General features: G+C 40.7%; 1 protein-coding gene across 1 annotated transcript in view; it reads left to right on the forward strand.

Moving 5' to 3' along the window:
- Nucleotides 1–19,988, forward strand: part of Dchs2 (dachsous cadherin-related 2) — a 221,061-nt gene that overhangs the window by 161,714 nt on the left and 39,359 nt on the right. The window contains exons 11-13 of the mRNA XM_051199069.1: nucleotides 356–490; nucleotides 902–1,111; nucleotides 5,352–6,209. Of these exons, the coding sequence (XP_051055026.1) occupies nucleotides 356–490; nucleotides 902–1,111; nucleotides 5,352–6,209 (1,203 nt within the window). The remainder of the gene's footprint in view (nucleotides 1–355; nucleotides 491–901; nucleotides 1,112–5,351; nucleotides 6,210–19,988) is intronic.

Here is a 19,988-nt window from a genome sequence, read left to right on the forward strand (position 1 = left end):
AAATTGTCATCTGTCCCACAAGTTCACAATTATGTCATTAAATCACAATCAGGGGTGTTAGGAACAGTAATTAGGACTATGTTGTAGAGTTGCTCACTCCTAAGAAAAACTTTATGGGAAGAAAAAAATCCTAAGCATTCACTGTGGGCAAATCTCATAAGGCTTTTGAAAAGCAAGCATTTCTGTGCATAGGGCTGTCATTCCAGAAGAATGGACAGAGGTGTTGTCTTCTACTTTAATCTGAAGACTTTTTAATAATCTTGCTGTTCTCCTCTACAGCCTGATATATGCATATGAATATGGTTAATTTAACCCAAGGAAGAATTACTAAGTTTTGATTTATTTTTTCCTTAAGGAGTCAATTCCGAACTTCAGTTTGAAATCATGCCAGGGCCTGCCTTTGGATTGTTTGAGATCAACCCTGACACAGGACAGGTGGTGACAGCTGTCACGTTTGACCGAGAAGCTCAAGGAATCTTCACACTTCGAGGTAAGGGACCTGCCCCCGACTGTAGAATCTCAAAGGATCCAGAAGGATAATCAGCGAGACTTAGAATTTCTTTCAATTTTTTTTTACTTAAAATTGTACATTTATGTGTGTGTGCCTGCTTGTCGGTATGTGTACCATGAGTATGCCATACTCATGGAGTCCTGAAAAGCCTGTCTGATCCCATTGATTTTAGTTACAGCTGGTTGTGAGCTTCCTAATTGGGTGCTTGTCCTTTGGAAGAATAGCGATTTCTCTTAACAGCTGAGCCATTTCTCTAGCCTGAAATTTAAGGTTTCTGTAAGATGTCTTTAGTTGAAACATTATTGGTCCAGGGTCACCCAGTTAGTTCATTCTCATGCTATGTAACCAGAACAATATATCTTAGGTATCCTTCTTTGTGTTTATTGTCAGTACTTGCACGAGATGGTGGCATCCCTTCATTGTCAAGCACTGCAACCATCATATGCACCATTGAAGATGAAAATGACCATGCCCCAGAGCTCATTGTCCTCAGTCATGACATTGAAGTTCTGGAAAACCAAGATCCAGGGGTTGTCTATACTGTATTGGCTTTTGATATGGATGCTGGCAACAATGGAGCTGTCACCTATCACATAGCTGGTGAGTATTGGAAAGCCAGCATTCTCTCTAGGAACTTACAAAGTGGGTGGTCTGATCATTATTCTGTTTTGGTGTCTATTGTGTTTTCCTACAAAATGCACACCCAATGAGAACCTGCTGCACCTTCCCTCACCCACCCAGGGGGTGGGGGCTTCCTCTGAATACCCTAGATCAACAACCTCCACATTTCCTAAGGTCATGATCTTTAAAGCTTTTTAGAATTTGTTTCCATGCAAGTACTAGGACAAATACAGATAGGACAGGTAGCCTTTTCCTATTTTTTATTTCTTTATATGATCTTTTATTTTATTCTTTATATCTTGAGTTGATAACTCCTTCTATATCCTGTTACAATTTACCATAATAAAGTAGATTTTTATTCTTGTATCAATTATTGACACTGTATTTTCTGTAAATGAATATCTATATATTGAAATGGAAGTTATTTAACATTTAATTTAATAAATATAAAATCTAAGCTTAAATGTCATTTTAGGTTGAGTTGATTATTGAAAGATCAAAATATCAAAAATACTGTCTAATTTTTTTTGCAAATAGTTTATTAAAAAGAAAATTGTATTGAGCGTGAATCTCTTAATAGAATTGGTGGATACCTTTTTCCCAGTTTATGAATGTAGACCTTCCTTTCCTCCCTTCCTCCTTCCCTTCCTACCTCCCCTTTTCCCTCCCTTCATTCCTCCTTGCCTCCACTCCCTCCTTCCATCCTTCTTTTCTTCCTTCCTTCCTTCCCTCCCTCTCAAAATCTCATAATGTTGCCCAGGTTTTTCTTAAAATCCTGTACTCAAGGATCCTTCTGACATAGCCTCTTGCTTAGCTAGGGATATACAGCAATCTGTTGCTTTAGAGCAAGAGAGACAACAGTAATAGTCTTCCTGCCAGTTTCCTTTGCTACAGACAGAGCAACTGTCCATGTTTTTGGACTTCTCCTTTGATGCTAGCAATGGAGTTCAGAATTCAGGTCTTTAGAAGCATTGAGTGCATGGTCTTCCATAAGCTGTGCTCCATAGCCCTTGTGCACATCTGGAAAGTGGGGAGGACAGTTGCTTGCTAGAAGTAAAGTTAGTACTTGAATATTTTCTGAGTTGTATATACCCCAAACCTACTCATAACTTTTGCTGTGATTTATCCCTCATGGGAAATTGAATAGACCTTGTAATTTGGTTAGCATCAAAGACCTTTTCTGTTTGAAGTAAGATGTGTACTTTAGTCACTAAAACCAGTTGCTGTTTCAGCATTGAACATCAGTGGGGAGAGTTGATCGACAGTATTAGGTGGGGATGACCTCTTAATTACCAGTCATTTGTTTTTGTTTGAGAAAGGGGTGATGACAAAGATGAGTATGGCAGAGTAAACTCTTTTTTATGATCCTAGGTGTCATAGCTTGTATATCTGTGGATGTGACCAACAACATGGCCAAAAGCAACGTGGGGAGGAAAGGGTTTATTTCATCTTACAGCTTACAGTCCAACATGAACAGAAGTCAGGGAAGGAACTCAAGGCATGAACCTGTTGGCAAAGACTGAGTCAGAGGCCATAGAGGAGTGCTTCATACTGGCATGATACTCAGGGCTCACATTCAGCTCTGTTTCTTATATAACCCAGGACACCTGCCTAGGGGTGGCACCACCCACAGTGGGCTAGGCCCGTTCACATCAATCACTAATCAAGAAAGTTCCACACAGACTTACATGGAAGTCAATCTGATGGAGGCATTTTCTCTGTGAGGTTCCCTCTTTCAAGATGAGCCTAGTTTTGCCTCAAGTTGACCAAAACCTAATAATTACAATAGATGAAGTCTCAGGCAAAATATATTTAGCAAAAGACTGTATAAGCTGAGCTTTTGGGAACTTCCTTAAAGCTACATGTCTATAGATACTCCTTGGAAAGTTTCACCCCTGACATCTTCAGACATTATTTTAGGAATGAGTCATCTACGCATCATTTATTTTTTTCATGCCAGCCTTTTGTAATAATAACAAAACACTTGAGATAATTAAATTCAAATGGACAAAGGCTATATGGACTCCATTTTTAATTCATGATCAATTGGATCATTACTTTAGGACTATAATTGGGCATCATGTCAACTACACATGACAAGTTAGACAAAACATGCTTACATTTTACAAGAGTGGAAAATGAAGGCTCCCATGATCTGCTTCAAGGCTACATTTCCTATAACCTACAGGCTTACCAGGCCCCATGTCCTAGAGGTACTATTACCTTGTAAGTTAGAGAATTTTTTTTACACATGGACCCCTGAGGCCTATTAAGCATCAAAACCATAGCATTTACTTAAGCTAAGTCATGACTATTTCCTTCTTTTGTCTTGCTTTTTGACCTTTGTACTCCTAGAATGTATCCATTTCCCCTATGTGCCTACTATTTCAGAGTCCTTGCCTTCCTACTTGCTCAAGTACAAATAAAATAATTCCCTCCTAAATCTTCTTGTTCTCATAAACTCTTAACTTGATTCCTCAGTCTTTTCCTAAAACAGAAACCTGACTCTCAGCTCTGTTAAAATCAGTCCTATTCTCCCCTTTAGGCTCTGCAATGAACTATAGGCCAATTGTGGTTTGACCTTGCTTTCCTCTCAAATCCATACCTTCAGTTGTGACAACTCATTTCTTGTATTCTAAATGCAAACCCCAAGGGAATATAGTTCTTTTTTATTGTTCCAAGACATTTCAGCTACAAAGTGCTCATATTTCTAGAACTTCATTCACAGTCTTTGCTTTACAATGAACACTGTCTTCAAAATTTGTAGTCTTGCTTCTTCCCACTGGATCTTATTGTTTCCACTAGCGTTTTGTAGCCACGCTAACATGCTATACACTGTTGGAACTCTGTGCACCCATACCACTTGAATATGAGTGTTAAGAGAATATCTTAATGTCTGGGTCCTGACCTTTGCATCCTAGACTGTAAGGTCTTGGGATCTAGATCTAACTCTTCCGTATATGACAATATCAAGCATATTTGTAGTATACAGTAGGATCTCATACTTGTTACATAATAGCACCACACTCAATGTTCATTGAGCAAATGAATTGTTTTCTCAATCACAAATGTCATATAATGCATCTGACCATCCCTATGTTGGCTGTAGATTAACTGTCTTATGAGTTCTCTTCTGAGCCCCTATACTATTTATTGTAATTGTTTTCTCAGAACACTCTAGTCCCATATGCTTTAAGTGCTTACAAACAAGTAAGACCCCATACCATTGAGCCTGATACTTTGATCCCACCACTCATTTAAGAATATGGCCAATGTGTCTTTGAACAATTTTCACTTCAGTAATGTGCACTTTGAGATATTTTGTCTCTGTGTTCAATTATAATTTTATTAAAGTTGGTTCCATGGAAAATAGTAAAGAACACATATTTTGAAAGATACAGAGATGAATAAAATGTCCTTGTTGATGTCAGGAGAACTGGACAGATGTGCAGCCAACGGACACAAGTATGAGGACTCATACATGCTGTGCCAGGGGATCATAAAAGAGATGAACATAGCGTGTTGCACAGCTGAAATAAACCCCGTAGCTGGTCACATTTTTGGAAAACTATTATAATCCTCTTGTTAATTTCTTGGAGTGTTTTATTTATTTCACAAGTATGTGTGTTTTTCTGCATGTATGTATATATGTATGTGTGTGTTCCACTGCATATGGAAGCTAGAAGATGGTATTGGATCACATGGAATTTGAATTATAGATGGTTGTGAGCTGCCATGTAAGTACTGGGAACTTACTTGGTCCTCTAGAAGAGCAGCAAGTGCTGTTAATCACTGAGCCATCTCTCCAGTGCCTTCCTCCACATACAATTTTTGATTGATAGCAAAAAAAAAAAAAACCAAACAAACAGAAACAAAACAAACCCAAACCAATGTTTCTTATCCCTGAATCTTGTTTTATTGTCAATAAAATAAACATCTTAATGTTATGGGTAAATATATGGATACAAAACAAGACATATGAACAAAAGAATAGATTGTTGTACATGTTCTAAGACACATATTAAGAAGTCAGGGTGTTTGCTATGCTCAGTTATTCTCAGGACTTAGAAAAGTGCTAAGATACAATAATCAGGAAATAAATATTAAATTAATATTTAATATTAATTAACTTCTTAGTAAGTAAGCAATAAAATAACTAGTGAGCATATTAATTATAACTTTTCCATTTCAAATGGATTTGCAATGTTTTCTGTGACAGGTGGAAACACTGATGAGTACTTTGCTATTGATACAATCTCAGGAGAACTCTCAACAACTCGTGCTTTGGACCGGGAGCAGATCAACAATTTTACCCTCATTATCTTGTGCTCAGATTTGGGGCTTCCATCTCAAAGCTCTGTGATGCAGTTGCACGTTAGGGTTTTGGATGACAATGACCACAGCCCTTCTTTTCCCATGCTTCATTACCAGTCATCTGTGAGAGAAGATGCCGAAGTAGGCACTGTGGTCCTGGAGCTGTCTGCTGTGGATAGGGATGAGGGCCTCAATGGGCAGGTAGAATATTTTCTGTTGGAGGAAACTTCTGGTGCATTCACTGTAGATCATGTAACAGGGACACTGAGAACTAGCCATGTCCTTGACCGAGAAGCCAGACCTCAGCACACATTCCAGGTTGTGGCCAGAGACTGCAGCACCCAAGGCGCAAAGAGCAGCATGTTGACTCTACTCATATCTGTCACTGATGCTAATGACAATGATCCTGTTTGGGAAGAGAACCCAGTTGATATTTTCCTCTCCCCCAAGCTGCCCCTGAACCAGGCCATTGTCCATCTGAGAGCCAGCGACCCAGACGCAGGGCCCAATGGAACTGTCACCTTCAGTTTTGCAGACACCCAGTCAGCATTTTCTATCGATGAATATACAGGTGAAATAAAACTTCAGCAGAATCCATCTTCAGAATATTTTCCTATTTGGGTGCAGTTAAAAGCCACAGATCAAGGGGTCCCAGCAAAGGCAACCACCGGCCTCTTAGTTGTTCACATGGAAGGAGAAGATGTGAAGATCTCCTTCAGCCACCATCTATACACAGGAGTCGTGACTGAAAACTGTGAGCCAGGTGAGCATATCCTCAAGTTTCTTGAATATTGCACCAATTTGGGCAAAATGCTTTAATATAGAGTATAGAAGATTGACATTGTATTTACAGTTGCAAACTTATGAGTCTACTCAGTTCATGATGCTGGAAAGTCTTTTCTTTTTAATTTCATTTTGCATTCCAACCACAGTTCTCCCTCCCACTCCTCTGCCTGCACCCTCACCTTCCCCCAGCCCACTCCCACCCACTCCTCCCACAGGGTAAGGGCTCCCATGGGGGTTTGACAACACCTGGCCCATTAAGTTGAGGCAGGATCAAGACTCACCTCCCACATTAAGGCGGAACATGGCACAAGACCACAAGGAATGGGCTCCTCTAGCTTATGCACCAGGGATGCACTAGAGTCAGGACCATCTTTCAGATAGACCTAGCTACACAATTGTCACCCACATGCAGAGGGCCTATCTCGGTCCTATGGAGGCTCCCCAGCTGTTGATCTAGAGTTTGTGAGTTTCCACAAGTTTGGTTTAGCAGTGATGTTGGAAAGTTATAATCAATGTGATTTTATTAGTTCTGCAAGGCTACAATGAAATGCTAGAACCAACTAGTTTATAAGAACAAGACCTCTCTTTTGCTTCATTGTTCTGGAAGTTCCACACAAAATGAGTGGTCCCATTGCTTTGGGTCTCTGTTGAGGCAATATCATGGTGGCAGAGTATGGAAGAGCAGACAATTCACTTCACTAAACAGGAAGCACAGTGGGAAGATAGAGTGGGAATACAGTGCCCTTTGAAGATATGCCCCTAAGGACTTAACAGCCTCCCACTAGGCCTGTCTCCTGAGGTACCACTGTTTCACTGTAGTACCACCTTGGGTTTTCACCAAGCTTTTGACACACCAGACCCTTGGAGAAGATGCATGTCTGAACAGGCACAGCTAATACTGATCACTCTGAAATAAAATGTCAGGGTAGGATGGAATGAAGATCAAACCACTTATTCCTTCTGAGGTTGGTTCTTCTTACTTAAGACTTGTTTTAACAAGCTAAAGGATGAAGGAATGAGAAATCTCCTTCCTCCTAGTTCCATGTGATTTCTAACTGTTAGTAACATTATCCTCTTTAGTATTTTTTTATATATTTGGAATTAATCTGATGATGTAAAAACAACTATCTGTTAAAAGGAACTTAATATTCTAGCAATGTATTTAAGAAATATTAAAGCTTCAGGAAAGTTTGTTAGAAATACTTCACAGGTAATGCAATCATGTGGCATCTGTGAATGGCCAGGTATAATGAGATGTAGACAGAATAAAATGGGAAGGTGTTTAGTATCGGCCAAGAGGTAGAACAAAAGCAGAGGATGTTCAGGAAAGGGAAAGGATGAAAGTTGTTGAGTGTGATCAGAGCAAGTTACCAGATGAGGAAGAGTACCTAGGTTCTGAGCTAAGCATAAAGCATTGGTTAACATTTTCAGCAGATACGGCTTTTCCTGGAGCATGGATTCAATGCAAACTGCCAGTGATTGCAGACACAAGGAAGATATTTTACTTAGTGTTTTCTATTCTTTTACTTCAATACGATCAAGATATTTCAGAATACCAATCAGTATTAGAAGGATCTTATTGTTATTAAACATCAGTTTATAACATCCAGAATGATCTTTGTTGTCTCCAAATGCACCTAAATTTAAGCCTTCCTATTCAAATGAAAAACATTACAGAAGTTTTAATTTCTTGTAGGTCCCTTAGATATCTTATGAGTAAGAGATATTTGACATACTAAGTGGGTTATTTTTGTTGTTATTATAAATCATCATTGCACTAAATTAGAGAGAGAGAGAGAGAGAGGAGGGAGGAAGAGGGAGGAGAGGGAGAGAGCACTTCCTGAGCTCCTTGCTTCTCTCTGTTTCTTCCATCTATGTTCCCACCTATCTTGTGTTCCTGCACACAGCTAGGGAAGGTATTTCCCTTCTACTTGGTCCCCCCATGTTGGTGTTTTGGAAGCACCTTCACAGCCACAGTCAGAAGTGTGCTTTAATAACCCTCTAGACATCTTTAAACCCATTCAATAGTGATTAGGATTCCTCATCGCAACCTTAGTTGACTACATTTTGCATTTTCCAGGGAAGTCTTTAAGATTCAAGAAGTCCCTCAGTGGGAGCAGTTGCCACAAGGCAAGCTCAGTAGGTCAGCAGGCAGCAGGTGCGAGGCCCTCTTCTCTGCCACCCCACCCCCAGTTTTCATGCTGGGTTAGATGGGATTTGACCATTTTGAACACTTCTTTATTTTCCAATATCAGTTGAACTTATAATTCTTTACCTTTATTTCATTAATTTTAGTGTGCAAAATAATGAGTTTTAAGACATATTCATGAATATCTGTCATTGTACCTAGATCACTATGATGCCTTGTACCTCCTCCCCACTCTCATCTCTCTCACCAAGCTCCTTCCTACCTCAAAATAGTTACCCTCCTGCTTTCTACTTTCAAGTAATATACACATGTGCACACACATATAAATGCACACACACATGTACATGTATAGGTGTATGTAAGTCTAGATTACACATTTGAGAGGACACATACAACATTCTGTCATTCTTTTCCAGTGACTGTCCGGTGCTTCCGTCTGCACTCTACCTTTAGGCATTTCTTCCTCCCCCACAGCTTTCCCTCTCTACTCATGTTTCATATACACATAACTATTATGTATATGTGGATATTACTTCTATATGGATTTCACACATCAGAGGATGTGTCTGCTTGTTTTTCTGAGTCTGTCTTTTTTCTGTAAGGATGGTCATTTCCAGTTCCTCCTGTCTTCCTGCAATTAGTAGAATTTCATCCTTCTTCACAGCTGGCTAAGACTCCATTATATCCAGGATCTTTGTTTGTATCTACCTATCTGTTAATGAGTATCAAGGCTAGTACCACATCTTGGCTCTTGAGATACACTGACATCTGTCAGAATGGCCTTAACTTCAGCAGCCCCCTTTCTTTGTGTATAAGGAGCCTCTACTTGCCACACTTTGTTGTAGTCTGTGGACTAGGTAGGTTTCCCACTCTCCAGAGAATCCCCAGTTTGTCCATCCTTGAGTAGCTAATATTTAAGTTGAGGGGTGTCTCCTGAGTATGTTGGGTTCTACGCAGGTAAGTTTGTTTACCATACCTTCAAAATCTAGTAAAAACCCTTCTGGGGAATGTAGGTCTGGATTATATTACTCCTTTGAACTATACAACTCTGAACAGTGGATAGATGGTTCCAGAAGTTAGATCTACCTGTTGTTGAGTCCAGGCTCAGGGCTACCAAACCTCCAGGTTGCTTAGGTAGTGAGATTATCTCCTACCACTCAGGGCTAGACTAGGCTTCCCTGGACACTTCACCGCCTGAGCCTTCTGCTGGCTGCACTTTTCTGTTTGCCTGTGTGTGGTCCTCCATTCTCCATCACTCACAACGCTGTCTCTTATCAGGCTGTGCTATGTGCTTCTTCCTAGTTCTTAGGTCTCTGGGATAGCTCAGTTTAGACAATGGGATCTCTCTCAAAATGGCCCCTGGCCAGGGCTCTCTGAGCCATGGAGACTGGCAAAAAGGAATTCTTCTCTTGCCAGAGAAGTGTCCCGAACCCTTGTGTGTATTTGAGGCTCACAATGATTGTGGACAGGCCTGAGATTAGCACTGCTGATCTCTTCACCTGGCCATGTTCCTCAGGCTTCTGCCTCCTCTCTTCATGCAGAGGGGCAGCACGGTGGCCAGAGCCTTGTGCTTTTTATGTTTTTTTTCCCAGATCACCCTTCTGTTTCTCCACCTCTCTGCAGTCCTATCACTCTGTTCATGACTCTCCAATGCTCTTTCTCTCTTTCTTTCTTTGTGATAGAGCATTTCCCCCATCTCTATCTTTGCACGACACAGAGGAAGCTTCTAAAGTGATGCGTTACCAGGAAGCCCAGAGCTTTTTCAAAAATTAGGAATAAACTACTTGGTTACTCACAATGCAGAAATGCACTAAATGATGAAACGGGCCTCCCCGAAGCCAGCTTTCTCTGTGATTCTGTTTCCCTTCTAATACTGTGGACATCCTGATGAGGATGAACCAGCAACTGTCATCCTCAGTGTGGGTGTTCAGAACTTCATGCATTTCTGTGAATTGCCCTGGGGTGGAAAATTGACATTATGAATTATTTTTGATACCCTGGCTTAGATGTTAAGTACTCAGACTTTGGAAAACTTGAAACAATATTGAAAAATGATGACACATGGGGTAAGCTAACTAGTAAAATATATTTAATATTGTAAACTGAGTAACCTACTTACATCTTGATATTTTGGAGGAGAAAACTGTCTTCCAGCACTTTGGCAGGAACTCCATTGAGCTGCTGTTCTCCATCAGCTGGGCAGTGTGGAAATGTGACACGCATTATTGAAGCAGGGCGGGTGAGCCTGTCATGGTCCCACTGCTCATGATGAGCGAGTTCCCTTTCCATAAAGTAGAAGCAGTAATGACTTCCTCACAAGGATGCTGCAAGGATTAGATTAAGCTGTAGGAGGACACCAGTCATCACTTCAGTTGTTATTGTGGCGATTTTCCTTCTGTCTTAAATCTTGACATGAAGTTTATAAAGTTAGCAGGGTTTAGGTTCTAACTAGAGTGAGGAGCTATTACTTAACGGTTGTATAATCATTGTGAAGTCTTTGCAGTTTCCGAAGCCCTGCCATCTGGTTCATTTTCTGTACAAACTAGATAAGAATTGTACTTTCTAAGGAAATAAATTTACCCCATAAACATAAGAGCAGGCAGCTCCATGTCACCAGGGATTTTTAATGTTTATGGCAACGAAGGGGAAGAAACAAATATTTTCTGCCATTCCACTTCATTACGTGGGACCAGTCTTGCATGTGAGATGAACTTCATAAGAATGAGAACCAATATAGAATTTTTTACCTTATCTGTGATTTAAGATAATCCTGAAGGAGACAGAAAGAAAGTCTTAGGCAAGGTTAAGTTTTCTCAAAAGGCATATACCACAAGACAATTTTCATCTCTGTGAATTCATCCAAGGCCCCATCTGGGTCTCAGACACAGAAGCTGAGATATCTTATTTACCTTAATTTATTATTATTCTATTCATATAAGAAAAGTTTTTTTTATTTATTCTTGGAAAATTTCACAATGTATATAGTGTATCCTGATCATACTACACACCCCTAACTTCTCTGCCTGTTCTCCCTAGGATCCTGCTAAATTCATGTCCTCTTTTGAAATATTAATTTCTATTATTATCATTATTACTTTTAACCCACTGGGTCCAATTAATGTGCCCATATATGCATGGGTGTGAGGTTATCCTGGGATGTGGCCACACCCTCCACAGATAAGTTACTCTCCAGCAGCCATTGACTGCCAATAGCTCCTTAGTTAGGGGTGGGGTCTCAGTAGCCCCTCCCTCATCCATGCTGGAGTTACTTATTATTTTTATTTTATGAGTATGAGTGTTTTGCCTGCATCCATATATTGCAACACATATGTACATCGTGTGGCCATGTAGGCCAAAAAAGAATGTCAGATTCCTGGAACTGGAATTACAGACAGGTTTAGGGTGCCATGTAAGCATTGGCAATCTGACTTTGGCCTTCTGCATCAACAACAAGGGCTCTCAATCCCAAAGCCTCCTCCTTCTTCAGCTCCATGTGGTGGAATTTTTAACTGGCTTGATCCTGCAAAGCTAGCCTCATCTAGTGGGATTCATCAAGCTCTGCAAAAGAGACGTACACATACATCATGGTATCAGGCTTGAAGTATGAAGAATAATTTCTGTGTGAATATCAATAGCCATGTTGAAATGACTAGTTATTTTCTTTCTAGGAATAAAGACACAGGGAGCCAAACTGTAATCAGGGAGTTATTTGTTAATTCTCACCAATTAGGAACAGGATGCAAGTCGAGCATTGAGTGCCATTGGCCTCTGCTGCCCTTTCCTAGAGCAGATTTGCCAGCTGTGTCAAGCTGGAGTTAGTGAAGTTGCCTTGGTTCCCATGGCTCCATTGCTCTCCAGTTCCCCTTCCCTTGGGTTTGGAATTTCTTTACCTCACTCCTTATGCTCAGAGTTTCTTCCCTGGAGCTAAGAGATTGTTTTGTTGATGATAATGATTTTTTTAAAAAAATAATTCCTTCATAATATAATCTTTTAATATATATATATATATATATATATATATATATACACACGTTTTTTGTTTTACTTATCGATCCCAGTGATCCCAGTTCCTTCTCCCTCCCTTCCTTCCTCCTTCCCTTCTTCCTCCCATGACCCCAACCAACCCCCTCCTATCCCATCCCACCCTTCCACTCCACATGGAGGGAGATCCCTTCCAGGAGGGACCAACAAAATCTGTCAAATCATTTGGAATAGCGTCTAGGCCCTCCTTCTTGCCTCTAGGCTAAGGGAGTATCACTCCATGAGGAATGTGCTCCCAAAGTCCTTTCATGCACCAGGGATACATCCTGGTTCCATTGTCAGAGGTCCTTTAGACTGCCCAGGCCTTCTAACTGAGACCCATGTTCAGGAGATCTGAGTCAGTCATGTACTGATTTCCTAGCTATCAGTTTGGAGGGGTGGTCTATAAGTTCCCCATTGTTCAGGTCAGCTGCCTCTGTGGGTTTCTATAGCCTGGTCTTGACACCTTTTCTTTTCACTCCTCCCTCTCTACAACTGGATTCCAGAAGTTTGGCTCAGAGTTTAGCTGTGGGTGTCTACTTCTGTTTCCATCAGCTACTAGATGAGGGCTCTATGATGGTGGATAAGTTAGTTATCAATCTCATTACCAGGGAAGCACATTTAAAGTAACCTTTCCACTGTTGCTCAGATTGTTAGTTGGGGTCATCTTTGCAGGTCTCTGGACATTTCTCTGGGGTCAGTTTTCTCTTCAAACCTATAATGGCTCCCTCTATTATGGTATCTCTTTTTTGCTCTTAGTTTTGGTTACCATACTCAATCTTCCTGATCCCACATGTTCTCCTCTCCTCCCCTTTTCTTTCTCCTAATTCCCTCTCCACTCACTGCCCCTCCACTCCCAATATGCTGAGGAGATCTTCCTCCTTTCCCCTTCTGTGAGGGACCTTGTATGAATTTCTTAGGTTCCTGCTTGTATCCTAGTTTTTCTGGCTGGTGTGAATTATAGACTGGTGTTCCTTTGCTCTTTGTCTAAAATCCATACATGAGTGAATACAGATGATGTGAAGAAAGGGGAACACTCCTCCACTGCTGGTGGGAGTGCAAAATTGTACAGCCATTTTGGAGATCAGTATGGCAGTTCTTCATGAAAATGAGAATTAGTCTACCACAGGACCCAGCAATTCTGCACTTAGGCATATACCTAAATGACCCATATCCATGCAACAAAGACATCTGTTTAATTATGTTCATAGCAGCATTATTTGTAATAGCAAGAACCTGGAAGCAACCTAGATGCCCCTCAACTGAAAAATGGATAACGATGTGGTACATTTATACAATGGAATACTACACATCAGAAAAAATCAATGGAATATTGAAATTCCCAAGCAAATGAATGGAATTTGATGAACCAATCCTGAGGTAACCCAGTCCCAAAAAGATGATTCTTTTTTTTCCATTTTTAATTTTTTTTTAATTTCATCTTACATTCTAACCATAGTTCTCCCTCCCACCCCCTCCTCCCATGCCTCCTCGACTCCTCCCACTCTCCTTCACCTCCCACTAGCCCTTCTCATATGTAAGAGCTCCCTGGAGGAGTCAACATAGTCTAGCACAATAGGTTTGGGCTGAGCCAGGCCCCTATCTCATTCATTAAGAGTAAGCATGGCGTCCCACCATAGGGAATGGGCTCCAACAAGCTGGCTCATATATCAGGATTACATCTTGGTCCTACTGCCACTGGGCATGGCATTCCACCCTAAGAAACAGGCTCCAACAAGCTGGCTCATGTGCCAGGCTTGTATCATGGTCCTACTGCCAGGGGCCTCTCTGATGTTTCAAGGTTCACAACTGTTTCCCACATAGAGAGGGCCTAGTTCAGTCCCCTGGAGTCTTCATAGTTGTAGAGTTTATAAGTTTCCATGAGCTTGCTTCAGCTGTCTCTGTAGATTTGTCCATCATGATCTTAACCTTCCTTGCTCATATGTTCCCTCCTCCTTCTCTTCAAATGGATTTCTAGAACTCTACCTGGTTCTTGGTTGTGCATCTCTGCATCTGGTTTCATCAGTTACTGGATGAGGACTCTATGATGACAGTTGGGGTATTCATCAATATGATTACAGGGGTAGGCCACTACAGGCATCCTCTTCACTATTGCTAGGAATATTAGCTGGGGTCCTCATTGTGAGTTCTTGGGAGTTATGCCAGCACCAGGTTTCTCCCTAAACCCATAGTGGCTCTCTATTAAGATATCTCTTTCATTGCTCTTCTACTGCATCTGTTCCCACCTGGGCCATCTTGTTCTCAGCTGTTCTCACCTCTCTTATCCTCCCCTTACCATCTCCACCCCAGTTTGCCCTATAGATATCATAAAATTTCTCTTCCTAGGGTGATTCATGTGTCCCTCTTATTACCTAGGTTCTCCGGAGTGCATTTTAATCTGGTTATACTTTGCTTTAGAGGTAATATCCACTTATGAGTGAATACATATCATGTTTGTCTTTCTGAATATGGGTTTTCTCACTCAGATTTTTTTCTAGTTCCATCCATTTACTTGAAAATTTCATGAGGTCTTAATTTTTCCCACTAAGTAGTTCTCCATTGTGTCAATGTATTACATTTTCCTTATCTATTTTATAGTTGAGGGGCATCTAGGTTGATTCCAGGTTCTGACTATTAGGAATAATGTTACTATGAACATTATTGAGCAAATGTCCTTGTGATATGATTGAGCTTCCTTTGGTTAAATGTCCAAGAGTGGTATCTCTGGGGCTTGAGGTAGTTTGATTCCCAATTTTCTTAGAAACTGCTATACTGATTTCCAAAATGGTTGTACAAGTTTGCACTCCCACCAGTAGTGGAGGAGTATTCACAGACTCCACATCTTCTACAACATAAGCTGCTCTCAGTATTTTTGATCTTAGCCATTCTGACAGGTGTAAGATGGCACCTCAGAATCATTTTGGTTTGCATTTTCATGATGATTAAGGATGTTGAACACTTCCTTAAATGTCTTTTGGCCATTTGAGATTCTTCTGATGAGAATTCTTTGCTTAGCTCTATACCCCCTTTTTCTTTTCTATTTTCATTTAAATTAGAAAAATCTTATTTTACATATCAATCCCAGTTCCTTCTCCATCCCATCCTCCCATTTCCCCCACTGACCCCACATCCCATTCCCTTTCTGTTCCCCAGGGAGGGTGAGACATTCCATGAGAGATCACTAAAGTCTGTGACATCATTTGGAGCAGGGTCTAGGCTCTCCCCTGTGTGTCTAGACTGAAAGAGTATCCCTCTATGGGGAGTGAGCTCACAAAGTCCATTCATACACTAGGAATCAATACTGTTCACTACCAGAGGCCTGTTAGACTTCTCAGGCCTCCTAACAGACACCTGCGTCAGGGGGCCTGGTTCGTTCCTATGCTAGTTTCCCAGATATTAGTCTGGGGTCCATGATCTCCCTCTTGTTCAGGCCAGATGGTTCTGTGGGTTTCCCCAGCCTTGTCTTGACCCCCTTTACTCATCACTTGTCCCTCTCTGCAACTGGGTTCCAAGAGTTCTGCTCAATGCTTAACAGTGGGTGTTTGCTTCTGGATAAAGGCTTGAGGATGGCATTAAAGGTAGTCATAAATCTCTTTATTGTGAAGGGCACTTAAGGTAGCCTCTCCACTACTGCTTAGATTCTTATTTGGGGTCACTCTTGTGAGTCTCTGGACCTTTCCCTAGTGCCAGATTTCTCTTTAAATCTATAATGGCTCTCTCTATTAAGGTACCACTTTTCTTGCTCTCCTCTATTCTTCTCCTGACTCAATCTTCCTGCTCCCTCATGTCCTCCTCCCCCCTCCTCTTCTTCCCTTCTCTTTCTCCTAACTCCCCCCTCCCCCCATGCTCCCAATTGTCTTAGGAGATCTTGTCCTTTTCCTCTTCTCCAGGGGGCCATTATGCCCCATATTTCAGTTGGGTTATTTTGTATTTTGATGTCTAGTTTCTTAAGTTCTTTATAAATTTTAGAGATGAGCCCTCTGTCAGATGTGGGATTGGAGAAGATCTTTTCCCATTCTGTAGGCTGCTGTTTTGTCTTATTAACAGTGTCCTTTGCCTTACAGAAGCATTTCAGGAAGTCCCATTTATTGATTGTTGCTCTTAGTGTCTGTGCTACTGCTGTTGTATTTAGGAAGTGGTCTCCTGTGCCAATGCATTTCAGGCTACTTCCCACTTTCTCTTCTATCAGGTTCATTGTAGCTGGATTTATGTTGAGGTCCTTGCTCCAACTGGATTTTAGTTTTGTGCATGGTGAGAGATGTGTATCTATTTGCAATTTTCTGCATGTTAATATCCTGTTTTTCCAGTACCATTTTTTTGTTTTTGTTTTTAGATATAATTCTGTTGGCCTGTTACTAGCATTTTTTTTATTGGCTAACTCTGTCTAAATTTCTATTATTCTAAGTATTTCCATGTGGTCTTATCTTACTGGAGAGAGGGCCCAGCATTCTCCTCTTTCTGTCCTACACTTTGAATCTCCTTCTCTACTAGTTCCAGAATCCTCCTTGTCTCCTAGTCCCACCTATCTTGCTTTCCTATTGGCCAACAATGCTTTATTCATTAACCAATACGAGAAACATATTTACAGAATGACATCTCCCATCATCTCCTCTTTTCTGTCTAAAATAAAAAAGGGTTTTAACTTTAACATAGTAAAATATATAACAAAACATTTATCAAATAAGAACCACAGTGAACAATATTTAGTCCATTAATATTTAGCAAGATTTAAAGAAAATATTCTATCATCTATCCTATCTTTGCGAGCCTAAAGTAACTTATCTTTAATCCTAACTAAGGAAAACTATAACCATAACTATCTGTCTTCAACTCCATCAAAACCCACAGCAGGATAATATATAAATTCTAGAAATAACAGGGACATCTTGCTACCTGATCAGTCACCTGAAGTTCTTCAGCCTATAGGCCATAGTGTGTCTGTCAGACTTCTCAGAAAAGCAGGAAACTTTAAACTGTACACCTGTATTGGCAGTTTGTCAGTCACTTTTCTCTGTATTCTGTACACTGTCTGGCAGACTCTTCCATGAAGCAGGAACCCTGTAGCAATGTTCATCTTGTATCAGCAGTCACTTTCCTGTGGGTCCTGCATGTCCGGTTTATACAGCATAAAGTCAAACAGTCCAGACAAGAGCAATATCTTTCCCAAATAGCTAGTCTTGCCATATTGAAAGCAAACCCCATATCGAGTTTCTCCAATGTCCATCTTTCTTTCTGATGTAGGTAGTGTGCCAGGAACAGTTATGCCTCATTGTTAAGAAAAACACTAAACCAATTTAAATGCCATATTGTGTAAGTCTTTGATAGGTTTGAAGAATACCTATTCATCTCTGTATATCTAGAAATCCTAACTAAACTATAAGTTTTGACTATTATAGGTAACTATCTGTAATCTGTACTAAATTATACATTGCATTTCTAAATGAACTATATAAACACAATACCTAAACAAGAGGAGAAATATACATATCACAAAACTGACCTTAAATTTGTATCAATAAATAGAAATCCATCCCAAAACAAAGTATACACATCTATACCATAATCCCCTTTTTACCTTTAAAAAGATTGGTTGTGGTCATTAACCAATTATAACCAACCCCATATAAATGAAAACATTATTATTTGGGATTTTGGGTGTCGTTCTTTCCAAACTGTTTCCTGCTGGTAGGGGGCACTGTCATGGGAATCCTAAAAAGATGAAGAAATCTTTGTTTTCCTGGTCTGCAAGGCTGACTTATCCCAGCAGTTTATGTTGGATCACCTGGGACACTTTTTCAGGGGGTCTGTCTTGATCAAACCATGGTAGTCTGTAAGGAATCCATAGCTTTTCATTTTCTGTGGAAACAAAAATAAAAATTATTTTCCCAAGTAACCTATCCTTAGACTTAAATTTTGAAGTCAAAGCATTTTTAAAATATATAAATTGGATTAATCCAGCAGCATTTCTCTTTTTAAAAATACTCGTATTTTAGTGTTTCAAAACATCATCACAAACAGCATGTACTTTTGATACACATTTAAGTCATGAGAAAGAATTTTATAGATTATCCTTTTTTTTTTTACATATTGACCCAGTTCCCTCCCCCTCCCTCCCTCTTCCTCTCTCTTCCACCCTCCCATGCACCCCAACCACCCTCCTCTTCCCCCCCCCACTCCACATGTAGGGGGATGCCCTCCAGGAGGGGTCGTCTACATCTGTTAAGTCATTTGGAGTAGAGACTAGGACTTCTCTTCTGTCTCTAGGTTAAGGGAGTATCCCTCCATGGGAAATGTGCCCCCAAAGTCCTTTTGTGCACCAGGAATACGTCCTGATTCCACTGTCTGAGGTCCCTTAGACTGCTCAGGCCTTCTAGCTAAGACACAAGTTCAAGGGGGTCTGAGTCAGCCCCATACTGCATTCCCAGCTATCAGTCTGGGGGCCCATTAACTCCTCCTTGTTCAGGTCAGCTGTCTCTATGTGTTTCTTCAGCCTGGTCTTGTCCTCCCTCTCTGCATCTGAATTCCAGTTCGGCTCAGTGTCTAGTTGTGGGTGTTTCCTTCTGTTTCTATCAGCTACTAGATGAGGGCTCCATTATGGTGGATAAATTAGTCATTGATCTCATTATCAGGGAATGGCATTTATGGTAGCCTTTCTACTGTTGCTCAAATTGTTAGTTGGGGTCAGTCCTGCAGGTCTCTGGACATTTCTATAGATTCAGTTTTCTCTTCAAACCTATAATGGCTCCCTCTTTTATACTCTCTCTCTCTCTCTCTCTCTCTCTCTCTCTCTCTTTCTCTCTCTCCTCTCATCTATTTCTGCCCTTACTCAATCTTTCCAGTCTCACGTGCTTTCCTCTCCTCCCCTTCTCTTTCTCCTAGTCCCCTCTCCACTCACTGCCCATCCTAGCCTCCCCATGTGCTCTGGAGATTTTGTCCCTTCCCCATTCTGTGGGGGACCTTATATGAATCTCTTATAATCCTCCTTGTAGCCTAGTTTTTCTGGTGGTGTGAGTTATAGGCTGATGATCCTTTGCTCTATGTCTAAAATTCACATATGGGGTACATACCATGTTCCTCTTTTTGTGACTGGGTTACCTCATTCAGGATAATTTCTTCAAGTCCCATCCACTTGCCTGTGAATTTCAAGATTCCATTGCTTTTTTTTTTTTCGTAGAATAGTGTTCCATTGTGTAAATGTGCCACATCTTCTTTATCCATTCTTCAGTTGCTTCCAGCTTCTTGCTATTACGAATAATGTTGTTACAAACACATTTGAGCACATGTCTTTGTTGCATGGACATGCATCATGTGGGTATATGCCTAAGAGGGGTCCTGAGGTAGACTGATTCCCATTTTCCTGAGGAATCGCCATACTGATCTCCAAAATGGCTGTACAAATTTGTACTTCCACCAGCAGTGGAGGAGTGTTGCCCTTTCTGCACATACTCTCCAGCATAAGTTGTCATTGGTGTTTCTAATTTTAGCCATTCTGGAAGGAGTAAGATGGTATATCAAAGTTGTTTTGATTTGCATTTCCCTGATAGCTAAGGATGTTGAGCACTTTCTTAAGTGTCTTTCAGCCTTTTT

The sequence above is a fragment of the Phodopus roborovskii genome, unplaced genomic scaffold, assembly GCF_943737965.1.
Source record: "Phodopus roborovskii unplaced genomic scaffold, PHOROB, whole genome shotgun sequence".
In the NCBI taxonomy this organism is placed as follows: Eukaryota; Metazoa; Chordata; class Mammalia; order Rodentia; family Cricetidae; genus Phodopus; species Phodopus roborovskii.